Raw genomic sequence first — 14256 nt, forward strand, 5'->3', positions numbered from 1 at the left:
TATGTTTAACAATAAAACTCTTCCAAGAAAATTTTTTTTTTAATACAATCGTAGTTAATTTAATTGTTTGAGAAACAATTTAAGTACTTTTGTATTGTATTAAAATAATCACGATAATTATTAAAATAGTTTATTTTAGACTACGAGATTGAATATTAAAATTTCATTCTCCTATTTTTAGTATCTTAATTTATTTTATGAATTACTATATCATAAATGAAATAAATAAACACCGTATTAAAAATATACACACCCACATATGTACAGGTAGGTAAGTATAGTAAAAAAAAAATTAGAACTACTTTATTTGATGTCACAAATTTTTAAAAATTAGTTCATTCGAAATTTTATTGTAACAAAAAAAATAATTTATATTTGTAATTCCAATATGAAAAATTCGTAACCAATAATTTTGCATTCAAGTAAAGAAATTGACCGACCAAACACTTGTGGTTATGCTACAAAAAATTATTTCAGAGTACAGTGAAAATATACGTAAAATAATTTTATGTAATCCAACACCCGGTATCTCTCGTGTAAGTTAATAACCCCGCGAATACCTACATGAAGCTGAGGCTACCCGCTGAACGTAGCCACTGCACTATACAGCACGATCCACAAAAAAATTTTTTAATAGTCAAACAGTAAGTAAAAAAAATATGATGATTTTTAATCTGCAGTAGTATACTTAAAACATTATAGAATCGTAATCATCGTTCCAGGATAGCTCAGAACAATAATTACTGACAAATAAACATACATCAGGTATGAAATACTATGGTATTTTTAAATAAATTAAACATACCTCTACCTCACGTTATGATTCGTAGGTCCAACTGGCCTTATTTTCTTTGTTTTTAACCTATTATAATAATCCACTACTTATCGTTGTGTCAGAATGGCAATAAAAAATAAATTATTATAAAAAAATAACGAGAAAAAATATATTATATGTTACGTTATCATAATAAATTACATACTTACCCTTAGATTATCCGGAGTATAGTTGTTGAAGAACAGGCACGCGTAACTATAAAAAATAAAATAAGACTATTTTTTTTACTTTCGTTTTCTATAGGGAGACAAAAACGAGTAGGAGAGTGCAGTACATAGTATTGTGTACACACACCCATGTATTTTTATGTATATTTTTCATGTTTTCACATTGACGAACTCCTCTATTGTATCACAGTAACGGGGTACAGCAGAATCTCCTTTGACTCGCCCTACTCTAATTCCTTCTCACCACCGTCTTTTGCTTCCCTTATTCTTTACTTCTTCTACAGCGTATATAATATACTAACTACTGCTTCTTCTTCATCTATTCTTCGATTGTTCGTTCTGTTTGCCAAATATCGCTACTGCATACATATTACACCGTCAAAGTTTGCTCAAGTCATAAGCCTAATTTTTGTAATTTTATTCATCATCCGATTATGTGATGGATCTTCCTTTTATTTTCCTTCTTCTTTTGTATGCAGATGCATCAGCTTTGTTTTCGTCATAAAACAGGAATAGTTTGTTTTTGACTCAACTAGTTACGTGTGCTTGTTTAAGCAACTTGTACTGCAACATTTTTCATATTCACCCAGGAGGTGCTGATATTTTTGTTGGTAAAATATACTTGTAGACTGATATCGTACAATGTTATAATTTTAACAGGTCAGTGTTTGATGTACAAACAATGCTGCATTCCTAGTTTTTTTAGTACGTTGGAAAAAATTAGTTTCGGCATTGGAGAGATTGTTGCAGTAATTTTATTTATTCGTGTATGAAACTTAACTAGTTTTCAGCAGTCAAGTAAAATATGAAAACAAATAGGAATCATTCTAAAAATTTATCCTTTTAAAATGTTTTCCAGAATGTATAAATAATATAAAATTCCAAGGATAGTATACAAAAAATAATGTCTACCATAAGATTCAAAAAAATATTAATCTTGTCTCTTGAGAGACATCTATTTAATATCTCCTTCTTGAATTCCATGCAGTAAATATGATAGTTTTTGATTAATCAGCTAAGAAAAATTTGGAACAAATTCAACAAGATCATACATAGTATTATTTCTTAAAAGGTTAGTTGAGAGCGAATTTAAGTTTGTTTTTGTAATTATGATGTAATAAAAATGCGATAATTTTATTGTATTTATAATTAATTGTAACAAATTTATTCTAAGGAATTTTTGGTGTTTACTTATTTTGTATCATAATTAATAGTAACAATAATGATAATAATAATAATAATAATAATAATAATAATGATAATAATAATAATAATAATAATAATAATAAAGTGCCATTAATTACAAATTTATACAACTTCATACGTAAATTATTTGTAAATCAAGTTCACTATTTGAAAGATAGAAAATTTAATATACTACATCAAAGTGTTAAACAAACCGTGTGACTAAAAAACGTAACGTATAAATTAACACAAAAAATAGATAATTCATTTCTAGAACCTCTTTTTAGCTTGAAATTATTTCTTTATTTTTAATAATTATTTAGAACAAATAGTTTCAGTGTTTTGAAACAATAAGATAGAGATAACTTAACAATATGTCGATTGAGCATTGAGACAATGCCAAGATGATGTAAACAAAAATATACCAAAAAAAAAAACATTTGAATATTCAGTATTTTGTGATGTTTAAAATGTTTTTTAAAAATGCTTATTTTTACACTGTAATTATGTCACAAAAGTAATGGTTCCAATAAACGAGAAAACAAATGACGGTCAAGTCAGCAATTCATCATTAAAAAAGGCTATCTCGAAAAATCGATCGTGAAGCAATTTGCCGGGGGCCCAAACACACGGATAGAAAGAGGAACAGGGCGACAGGCTAGCCAAGCACCTGAAAAATCGCACAATGAGCCTTGGCAGTACCCGCAACTCATAAAACACTCTCGCTCTCTTTTTTTTCGCTATGGTACATAGTACATATGCATAGGTGTACAGACTATAAAACATCGGCACTGTGGCCAAGGTATACTTTTCGTATACGTCAGTTGCTATACATTCTTCACAAATGAAGAGAAAAAAAAAAAGTTCCGACAGTTTTGCTAAACAGCAGCAGCAGTTTCAATATACATGAGTTATTCCACAAAAACCATAATTTATATGCTTGAAAAAAAAAAAAAAAAAAATTACATTTAGGTTTTGGAGAAAGTCTTGTTAAATTTTAAATGTCACGTGACGTTGATTTATCCAAAACAGACGACACTTTGACAATTATAATTGATTGTCTCTAAATTTTTTATTGAATTTTAATTTATTTATTTATTATTATTATATTTAACAAGCTCCTTTACAACTCTGTTCAGGTATTTCTTCAAGATTTTTCCATTAATGCTACTCCATTCCATTTTTCTTAACGTTGTACCTTTTTTGATCAAATCGAATGCCACTTTCGATCAATGTAAAAATCGTACAATCGTACATTGAGATAGCTTTTGAGCAAGATGGTAACGAGTTGAAAGAATTATAGCCACATCAATCGATAAAAAATGGCAAATGGTTTTTATTCACTCGATCAGACGTGCCTTCAATTAAAGCTCACAATGTAAAGTCCAATTGATTTCCATCATCCTCACAACTCGTGATTTTTGTTTAGTCGAAGCAACTATTGCGATTTCACACTTTTTTAAGGAATGATCCATACGCAATTGCGTGCGTCTAAGCCCAGCCGACCTGTAGAGAGGCTTGCATTAGGAGGTACGAAATTTCGTGTACGTATATGGGTTGTCGGTATCCCATATATATACACGCGGCAGCTGCTTGAGTTCTCTCCCTCTAAAAATCGTCGTTGCGTTTAATAATACACCCATACAGAGCACATGTAGAGCAGTTCTAAGCAAAGGCACCCGATACATGTACACACAGAATATGGCTTCATGGCAATGGCACTCGGTAAATTTCGCGCACACAATCACTCATGTAAACGTATACGTATACGCACTTGTAGAGCGAACCGTGAAAAAATACATCTATACCTATGTATATAAACACCCCTATATGTATCTACACGCAGTTCTATATCTGGAGAGCTCAGAGAGAAAGAGAGAGAGAAAGAAAGCAGGCGTGCAAAAAGCAAAAGCAGCCAATGGGCGCGAGCAAACGGGGCCTCCAGAGCCTCCAGTCGGGGGTAGTCCACGTGACCGAGCGGCCCGCCAATCCTCTCCCACTGGCCCATCTAGACGCTCGATAATTATATACATATATATAGCTACCTCCTTGCACTTTGATACACATATATATACATATACATGTGTTACATTTTAGCGCACGCCAGCCGGCCCTCCTCCTCCTCCCTCTCGTCGCTTTTTCTTATCTCTCTTCTCTTTCTCGAATGCAGCCACACATAGGAACAACGCGTATACAAGCGCAACTTATATTCATCGAGATGCGTGCGTTGGTTGGCAAAAAAAGGGTAAAAAAGTGGGTAAATATTGTAGTAGTAGTAGTAGCAGCAGAGCCGCATATATTGGACACAATGCAAGCGGGATAGAGAGAGAGAGAGAGAGACGACGCGCTTAGATTTCGCTAGGAGGAAACGAGTTTGCATCCGTGCTCGGTTGTGTATATAGCCAACAACAATAAGCGCACATGTACGTGGGCATAGGTGTAAGTACGCGTATATACGGGCGAGCAACATACCTAGAGAACATAATGTAAGAAACGCGTGCAAGGAGGAGCAGGGGAGAAAGAGCAGGTCAAAGAAAGAAGAAAGAAAGAAAAAAAAGAGCGCAGAGAAAAAGAGAGAGAGAGAGAGAGGGCCCCAGCTATACACCATCGCTGCTGGACTATCCGCTCGCTGTCTCTCCGCTGGTGTACGACCGAGCTGTTGGCGAAACAGTTGTCGGACGCAGAGCGCGAGAGAGCCCGGGTGCAGTCGGTCCTTTTCAATATCATACCTGCTGAGCGCGAATTTTTTTATTTTTTTTTTTGATTCCGCGCTTACATACCGATCGGCTCTGTACTCCGCGACGCGCGTCGTTCACGACAGTTTACATCATCTTATAGTGCGCCGAAAACGATCGAGCCAAGGGAGTGCGCGAAAAGCCAAAGTTCCTACATTCTGTTCATTTTTTTCTCTCTCTCTCTCTCTCTCTCTCCACGTCGACGCACCGTGGAAAAGGAGCAGAGGAAAAAAAAAGAGAAAAAAAAAAAAAAAAACAAAGGTGCATACGCCCATACGCGTACACACGCGAGAGAGAAAAAAAAAAAAACAAAAACAATCGCCTGGCTGACGCGCCGGACAAAACAGCATCGCGATCCCCGCCACGTACATGGGCGCATATTACACGCCGTCCGGCCCGGGTGTACCTACACTCCAGTGCGCGTTTATCACTTGTATGGGCAGTATGTGTACCGATGACATTAGCTGATGTCGCGGTTAATCGGCAAGAGACCCGAGTACGTGTAGTGTGCGTCGTACATACACGCGACCGGAGCTAGGTGTACGCGAGTTCGCCAAAACGGAGGAGGAGGAAGACGCAAAAAAAAAAAAAAAAGAAAAAAAGAAAAGAAAATACGAGAGAGAGGAAGAGAGTTGGTTAAAAACAGCCGCATAACCAAGAACCGGCGCAGAGAGTCGGACTCGGTGGAGTGTGTCTCGCGCGTCCGCTGTACGGTCTCGCTCGTCCGAAAATAGTCCCCGTAAAAACTCACAAGTAAGGAGCGAGGAAAAAGCTCCGTTTGTGCGCGCCGGTATTATACACTCGCAGTGCGAAAAAAAAAAAAAAAATCGGAGCGACCCACCCACGTACCCCCATACATAAAAAAAAAACCAAATTGAACCAAAGTTGACTACCATAGAGGTAGTCGTGCAAAAGGGCAAGGGCTTGGGGCCCGCCAGCAACGCCGCCAAGACGAAGACGCTCGGCGAGGAGGAGGAGGAGGAGGCCCAGCAGCAGGCCGCTATGTCGAAGCTGTACGTGGGCAATTTGCCGGCCGAGTGCAACGAGGCGGCCCTGAGACAGCTCTTCCAGGAGCATGGGCTCGCGTGCACGACGATCCTCGTCAAACGAGGTGGCTACGCCTTCGTCGACTGTTGGGACCAATCCACCGCGGACCGAGCCATCGACAAGCTCAATGGTGAGACTCTTTTTTTTTTTTTTTTTTTTTTTTTTTTCCTCTTTTGCATACAAATGTGCTTACGAGCTTTGTTGCTTTTGCTTGTATTTTTTTGTTTGTTTTTGCTTCTTGCCTATTGCCTCTGCTTGCGTGTACACACGAGCGGCGTAGCGGGAGCTTTTGGAGCTTTCCGACGCGCGCGCGTGTGTGTGTCTGCTTTGTTGATCGAGGAAACGGATTTGGCTGGCATCGGCGACCGGTACACGTGCGCCCTCGGAGGAACGATCGAAAGCGAAAGTGCGTGGGATCCACGACGACGACGACTACGCTGCTGCTGCTGCTTTTTCGCTTGTCATTTGCTTTTTTTTTTTTTTTTTTTTTTTTTTTTTTTTTTTTTTCTTTTGGCTTTTATGCTTTGCTTTTGAGTATAAAAATATCTATGCTTACACGATTACAATAATAATAACAATGATTACCTGCTTCTGCTTCCCTTCCTGGTGTCCTTGGCCTACATTTTTGTTTGCAGGTACACATGTACGGAGCTTTTTTCCCAATGCTTTCAGATCACATTTGCAATACCGAGCTTTTTTACTTTTTAAGGTGAAACGTAAGAAAAAAAACAACGATAATCCTGATGCTTTTTGCTTCGCACAATATACGCATATACATTATTCTTTTATGCTTGGCTGATTGGTCATTCACTACGAATTCCCGTCCAACCAAACGGACAAGTGTTACATTATCCGCGTACTTTATCGCAGTGTACAAAAGTCGCGAGATAAGTGCGGGGTATCATCGACTCCGTACTCGCGAGATAATTAACTGATAAAATTCCATTCACGTGAAACGTATACGTTATAGACTTTTGTACAGAAATGTATACACTATATGGTCAAATAATGCCGACACAGGGACTTTTTTTTTAGTTTATTTTTTTTTTTTTACCAGTGGAGCTGGATAAACAACCCCTAAAGAACGGAAAACGATCCGTTTGAATAAGTCCCTCCCTAACTACCTTACCGAAATTTAAAAATCCGATAGGTACAGATTCAAACGGGGAACGCGCGAAAGAGCGTTAGGTGCACATATAACCTACATAAGATCCGATAAAGTACACGGAATAGATAACGTATCCTTCTTTTTTACGGCCCACGCCTAAAAGTACGTACTATTAGACGGTTGAGAGCCCCTGGCACGTGATGGCCTCGAAATTGTTTCCGCCGAAAAAGAGAACCGGCGCGCACACACACGTTTACACTGTACCCACACGAATACAATAAATGGTTGGCGAGAGGCGAAAAGAGAGCGCGTATATACATACATATATATAGAGAGAGATAGACCGGCAGCCGGCGTTTATTTCCATTCACGAATCCATCGCCGCTGCTTCTGCTGCTGTTCTAAACCGACGTATGTATGTGTGCGTGTGCGCCCAAGGAGTTTTTGCATCCCGTGCATTGGGTCGTTGGAAAGCCCGCGCGCGAAATCTAATCTGCCCATACGGGGCACCAACTAAGGTTTCTTTTTCTCTTGACCGTTTAACGCCGGTTGAACATGGCTGCGAAAAATCGGTTGATCTCCGGCATTGGGGTTTGCTCGACGGTTCGATCGATCATCCGATTTCGTGCGGTATTATTGGCAGAAAATCGGTATCCGCAGAGCAAGCCGAACGCGATATAAGCGTGTACTTACTCGTATAGGTCGGGGACGCACGTGGTGTGCACCGGAGAACGAGTGGAGGAGGAGGAAGAGCGCGCGCACCAGCGCCTCCTCATCCTCTCTCGGATCGGTCGGTTGGTCCCACGCGTCACGTCCAACATGGCGCCGCCGGCGTCGGGCAAGGTCACGCCGATTCGTACATACACGTGTGTATATATATGCGCAAGGGGCTCGATGGATGATCGTTTCCACGGTGAAAATCGGCTTTTGCGGCTCGGAGAGCATTGAATGTTATTTGGAAGGGGAATCGGGTGGAACGTGTTGCCGATTTTTTAACAATTTCGTGGTTTTGGATGAACGTGAGTTTGGCTCGTTTTGGGTGACCAATTTCTACTGAAATCGTTTGGTTTAGTGAATCAACAATTTCGTGAAAATTACTCGATACGAGGAAAAAACAAAGTTTTCTCACATCATCCAAGGCGTCCGAAAGATTTTCCACCTTCCGAGACTTAAAAAGTGGATTTTTTTTTGTAGAATTGGACAAGTAGCCAGTACTAGCTCTCTATTTGCCTCTTCGTCTTCGTCGTCTACTTTTAGCCTGTTGCTTTGGGTTATAACCGCGTATATAATACACGTATACACGAGCACACACATGCACGAAGAACTGGAAGGCATGCCTTCTTTCGCGCCAAGAAGAAGCTGACTAGACGTGATTGTATAGACGAACGTAAGATCTCGTATGGAGGAATTTTTCCCCCGTGATCGAGTTTTTGTAAAGTCAATTCAATCGAAATCGGAGTTGGTAGCATACATGTTTTTTGTCTCAAATGTGGTAATCGATACTTAATAAAATTAGGTATTAGGTATTTAGGGACACAATGGTCGATGGCTCGATAGCAGCTTAGATATGGCAATCATACATACCGTGGTACTGTATTTTGATTAAACTGATTAGATGCGTTTTCAGAAATTAAACTCCAACTTATTTTGCAAACATGGAGATATGACAATTTCCATGATAATTAACTGTGATTGTATAAATAATTATTTTTACAATTGTTGTTGTTTATTTTATTTATTGATTTATTGTACAATAAAAGGTCTATAGATTAAAATTTATTGAAAAGACCCATCCACATGATCCTTAAAAAAAAAAAAAAAAAAAAAAAAAGATGCAACCGCATGCATGAATATCTAAGATGCTTGGTGCTTCTGGCTGAGGAATGAACATATATACATGCAATAGCAAGGGTTTACTCCTTCAAAATACAACATGTATCACACATTTTTAAAGTAACTTGTACTGAACGGTTTGTATAATAAACGATATTTGCAGTATATGCAATAAACGTACTTATTATTTATTTTAAAAAATTAAATTCTATACACTGTACATAGAGTACACCCCCGTGTACCACATGATAAATATATTTTCCTCGCCAAAAGTCGAGGACATAATAATACAGGAGAGCCAGCTCTGAGTTCGAGCTTTAAATGCTTGAGTGTCCTAAGATTTTCAGGTAAGTGGTAAGGCTGTGTACACACATGTGGTTGTTTGAGTAACACTTAGGGTAATGTTACGTGTAACCAAATGTATAAATCCACTTTAGCTTTACGATCAGACAAATCTTCTTTTAAAAAAGCGGTATGTTTACCATAATTTTATCGCCATCTGTAACACAATTTATAAAATAAGAATGATTGAGGGGGTGGGTAAGTCCCCATGCTCTACCTAATGCTCACATCCTGAGTCATTATCGATTTCAAAATTAACTAATGATCTCCAATTGGATAATGGCTTCGTTAGGTATAGTAGGCTCGCAGGATTTAAAAATTCAAGCATCCCCAAGTCAACCTACCCCTAACACGCTGCACTCGTACGGTACCCCCTCTCGCCGCCTCTCACGCGACGCACACCACCAAAACAAAAAGAAAGAGAGAAAAAAAAAGCTCATAGATCATCGCTCGAATAGGGAAGATAAAATATACCAGCTTCTCTCCTCGTCTCCCGTATATCGCTCAGAGTTCATTGGCATAATTTCCTCAAGCATGTCCGATCATCCCCTGTATACGAGACGTGAAAATGTTGAAAAAAAAAAAAAACAAAAGCGTACAGCTTATTCGTACTCGTCGTTAAACTCAAGGAGAAAGAGAGAGCGAGAGATATTATGGTATATACCTGCGCATAGCCTCGCCAATCATCTACATATATAAGTCCCGAGAGTAGGTACAGCGTTTACATTTGAATACCTACATACACAACGTATCTAAGTATACGCGAGGGTATAATAATTATGTGTGTGTACGAGCAGACCTCCCTCTCCTTATACTTGCGGCTTTGATTTATACCGCATCCAAAAATTTATGTCCTTACGTACAGGCTCACCCGGAGTCATGAGTATACATATGTAGGTGAGGTATCTATTTTTTTTTTTCCAGCTCGCACGTCTTTGGTACACATCTAATGTATATACAGGGGTGACACCGTCGCTCTGGATAGAAAATGTATGTGCATAAAGCTGCGTATAACGACGAGGCCGCTCTCGACGTGACGAATTTTTCGCTCGTGCACCCGTAATAATGAAAAGTAGCTGCTCATTCTCTCTTGCCATTTTAATCTTAAATAATGTAAATTTCTGGTGCTCGATGAAACGAGGATTTCTTTTTTTTTTCCTCCACGTGCAAGATGATTCGCGTCCGAGCTCGAGACCAATGCTGCACGTGCATTTACCAGCAGATCCGCTCCGAATGATTGCAATATCGCGGTACCGTTCGTTAATCACGCGAATGGACAATTAGAGGTGCCATAACATGCACGGGTATACGTATACAGCCGCGAGGGATGGAGGGCAAAAAAAGTGTCCGAGTCATGTACGGCGGTAAAAAGTATGTATATAGGTATACGGAAGAAGTGCAACAGCCGCGCAAGTCTCAAGTGCGTGACGATGCGCCGAGGGGCTGGTAAGGGGTTGTGAAATCTTCCAACCGAGTCTCGATAAAAACACACCTATATACTCATCCGCGGTCGGGACGAAATCGCGAGAGTGCCTCCTCCTCCTCGCGCAGAGACTCTCTTCTTGCTCGCTCTTGTCGCGTGCCGCGTATATCCTCCGCCCATATATATACATGTAAAATATTATATTACTCACGGCATTGCACCTGTAGCCCCATCCTCCCTTCGCCCTCTTTCTTCCTCCGTGCGTGTATACATTTCTATCCTCCACCCATAACGTGAGTATAGAGGAAAAAAAAAAAAAAACCCTCGTGAGCCTTGTTACAGGCGTGCGTGTGCTAATATAATGCACTTCTTCCCACCCTCTAACGCTCGGTTTTCTGGGTGCATTTCTCCCGTATTGCCGGTGGCGTTCCCTGCTTTTTCGCCTCTAATTTGATGAATTTCGAGAGAGAGGGAGGTACGGTGTTGTTGTTGTGCCGCAGGTATTACACACGGACGCGTCTCCAGGGTAAATTGAATGTATGGGCCGTCGAGATAGGAATCGCGAGTTTTTTGCTCTCCCGAGGCATGGTCGGGGCAGTGCTTGTGTGCGGATAATGGGCTGATAAGTTTGTAATTGGGAACGGGGTGTGTGCGCGAGCGGGGCTTCTTCCTTAATGCTCGACAAAGGGTGTGTTTTAGGGTACGTGGGGATTTTTTTTCATCCACAAGCTTGTGGGCTTTTTATTTTCGCGATTGGAATTTTCATTGTAGCGATCGGCTCCCTTGGACTGCTGCCATTGATCACAGGATCGAGGGAAGATTTTTTCTTCTCGTCATGCGCTAAACGCTCGAGTCGATCGATTCGTGGGGTAAACCCAGGCCATTCCAGCATCAGTATAGGTACTCGAACAAAAAAAAAAAATAAATAAATAAAGGTAAAAGACGAGAGAGGGGGTGGGGTGAAAGTAGCCGCGGAGAAGGAAGGAAGTAAAGCTATCTTTAGAAGCCCGCGAGAACGAGGGAGTACGGGGCGGATGGTTTATTACAAAACACACACGTAGGAACTGCGTACTTCCGTTTACGTGAATGACGCGGGGGAGACGGACAAAAATAAAACGGCTTCGTACTCGTATTGTCGTTGGAGACGCCCTCGTTGCTTGGATTCTCGTGCAGATTTTTTACAAAAATTAAAAAAAAAAAAAACATCCCTAAATATATCCTATCGGAGGATGTTTGTTGAGATGACAATCGGCCCTTTTCATATAAATTAAGCTACATCGATATTGTATTTTTTTCTTTGGACATCGTTTTTTGCTCCAATGCCGATCCATACGGTCAGAGTATCGCTTCGAAATTCGTCAACGCGAAGCTTGAAACGACGTTAAATCAACTGTTGAGTACGCGTGCGCGTCCCCAAAGACAACAGTTAACACATCGCGCGGCCGATCGAACATTCAAAAGCAATCCTCGCTCGCCATCGACTCTCCCCCCTTCCCCCGATAACTTTCCAATCCAATCGAAGCCGATAACAATAACAACAACAACAACAACAACGTACCAAAGTCGTCCGGGTTTTCCCGCGTTTCCCTCAAAACTCCTCGCCGACATCTCGGTCGCGCCTGCCTTAGTGTACGCCGAGCAACGCCGACGATCGGACGCGAGTGTTGACACGTAACGTATTATCCCGATTTTCGGCGCGTGTGTGTACAAATAGAGCCCCCCCATGCGCTCCAACGTCAGCAACAAAGCGATGCAGTACCCGGTGGTGTCGACCGTGCCGATTTGGACGGGCAGCCACTCGGTACTGCCGCCGGCCGGCATCCGGGTCGCCCAGCCCCGGCAGACGGGCCGCGCTCGTCCCGTCAGGAACAACCCACCCATGGAGTTCAAGAAGCAGCAACACCTCGAGTTCTGCCCCAGTCAAAATCGAGCTCCCCGAGCCAACTCGCCGTCCAAGGGTCTGTTGTTTTAATTGTACCATCTGTTTTTCTCCCCCCCTCCCCCCTTTAGCTCGCGGAGGAACCGCGGGTTTGGAAACGAGGCGTTGTACAGGTGTCCTCTCGAGTAAACACGAAGACGACGAGCCGATTCGCGGAACGGCAAACGCGGCGTCAAAATCACACGCGACCGATGGGCCCCGGAGATAATAATAATAACGTCCGTCTCGTGTGTGTTTTATTGAATATGTATCCACACCGTGCGTTTTAGCGGAAACAAAGAGGGATGGAAGGGAGGGACAGGTGCCATTTTCGTTAGCAGCTGCCCTGTGTGATATAATATTGTTTGGGACAATTTTTTTCTCTCGTTTAAATTTGGGGGCTTGTTTGTCATCATTGCGAGCAAAACGTGATTTTCGATCGGTCTCCATACCCATAATTGTGACGAATGCCCACCAATGTAACGATATACAATACAGTGGATGTCGAAGCGAGCGCGATTGAAAATAGAACGCTGCGCGGTGTTATTGTTTGCGTCCTCTGATGGCCAAAAGGGCGAGGTAGAAACAGAGATAGGTACTTACGTGTATACGTTTTGTTGCCAATTACGCGTGACAAATCCAACAGAGTATACATATGTGGCGTTTACGTTGGTATACCTGTATATGTGGAATCTCCTCGAGTTTACCAACAAACGCGATCATACGCAACGCTTTTCCACCACCCCTTTTGTTTGAGTAGCGCAGCTTCTGGTGACGTGTATATAGCTCACGTCTCCAAGAAAGGAGGCAAGGGGTGGGCCCCGTGGACATACCCTGCAACCGTGCACACTGCAGTGTAGCCGTTAGCTCGTTACAGCCTAAATGGGGCGGGAGGGAGGGAGGGGGGAGGAAGCCCAACCAGCAGTGTGTCACACCGACGTACATCACCCGTCAGTCCTAGACAAAAATGTGCGTGCTTGTGTGCACACGAGCTTTTGCAGCCTAGACATTGTAAGACGAGCGGGCTAGCTCTTCTCCTTTTTCCCTCCCTTTTTTCTGCTCTCTCTGCACCGCGGGATGGTATAACATTACCTGTACCTACTTATACCTCCGCTGCGCGCTCTCGGTCTTTGCGATACTCGTTTTCCTCCTCCGACTGTCTTTCTCTATGGCCCTTCTTTCTGCACAGACATTTTACGCTTCGGAGGAGCGTGCAGAGTAACGGTACACTTTCGAAATTTTCTACTCGAGCCCCATGCTGTCGTATACCTATGTATATATATACGTTGTTGTTTACGCCAGGCACTGTTGAACGCTAATCCCGGGTTACGAGCAGATGATTCGCAAGCTCAGCTTGATTTTAACAATTATTATCCGATGAAAAGAAAAAGCACTCGCCCTCACCGACGGTGGTTTTATGGAAAATGTTTTTCTTTTATTCAAGCTCGTCCTATGCGAGCTTTTTTTCTCAATTTTCCACAATATTGTGCAATGAGTGGGACTCGAGGGTCTACAAGCTCCTTTTACCACTGCTTGGCATACATCCTTTACTTTTATTTTGTTCACATTTTTTCTACGGGTGCGATATTTCAATCAGATAAGGATCTCCTTGCAATAATCTATACATTTGCTATTTTCAGAGCGTTAAATCCCCTCGCCTTTT

General features: G+C 41.4%; 1 protein-coding gene across 3 annotated transcripts in view; it reads left to right on the forward strand.

Moving 5' to 3' along the window:
• The first annotated feature begins 12300 nt into the window (after positions 1-12300).
• Imp (IGF-II mRNA-binding protein) overlaps positions 12301-14256 on the forward strand; it is a 69851-nt gene continuing 67895 nt past the window's right edge. For all 3 annotated transcript variants that reach the window (XM_014353851.2, XM_014353854.2, XM_014353853.2), the window contains exon 1: positions 12301-12633. In XM_014353851.2, the coding sequence (XP_014209337.2) occupies positions 12399-12633 (235 nt within the window). In that variant the 5' untranslated portion in view covers positions 12301-12398. The remainder of the gene's footprint in view (positions 12634-14256) is intronic.

Source organism: Copidosoma floridanum, unplaced genomic scaffold, assembly GCF_036245765.1.
Source record: "Copidosoma floridanum isolate Cflo_tuat_1 unplaced genomic scaffold, Cflo_Japanese_pri ptg000006l, whole genome shotgun sequence".
NCBI classification, from domain to species: Eukaryota; Metazoa; Arthropoda; class Insecta; order Hymenoptera; family Encyrtidae; genus Copidosoma; species Copidosoma floridanum.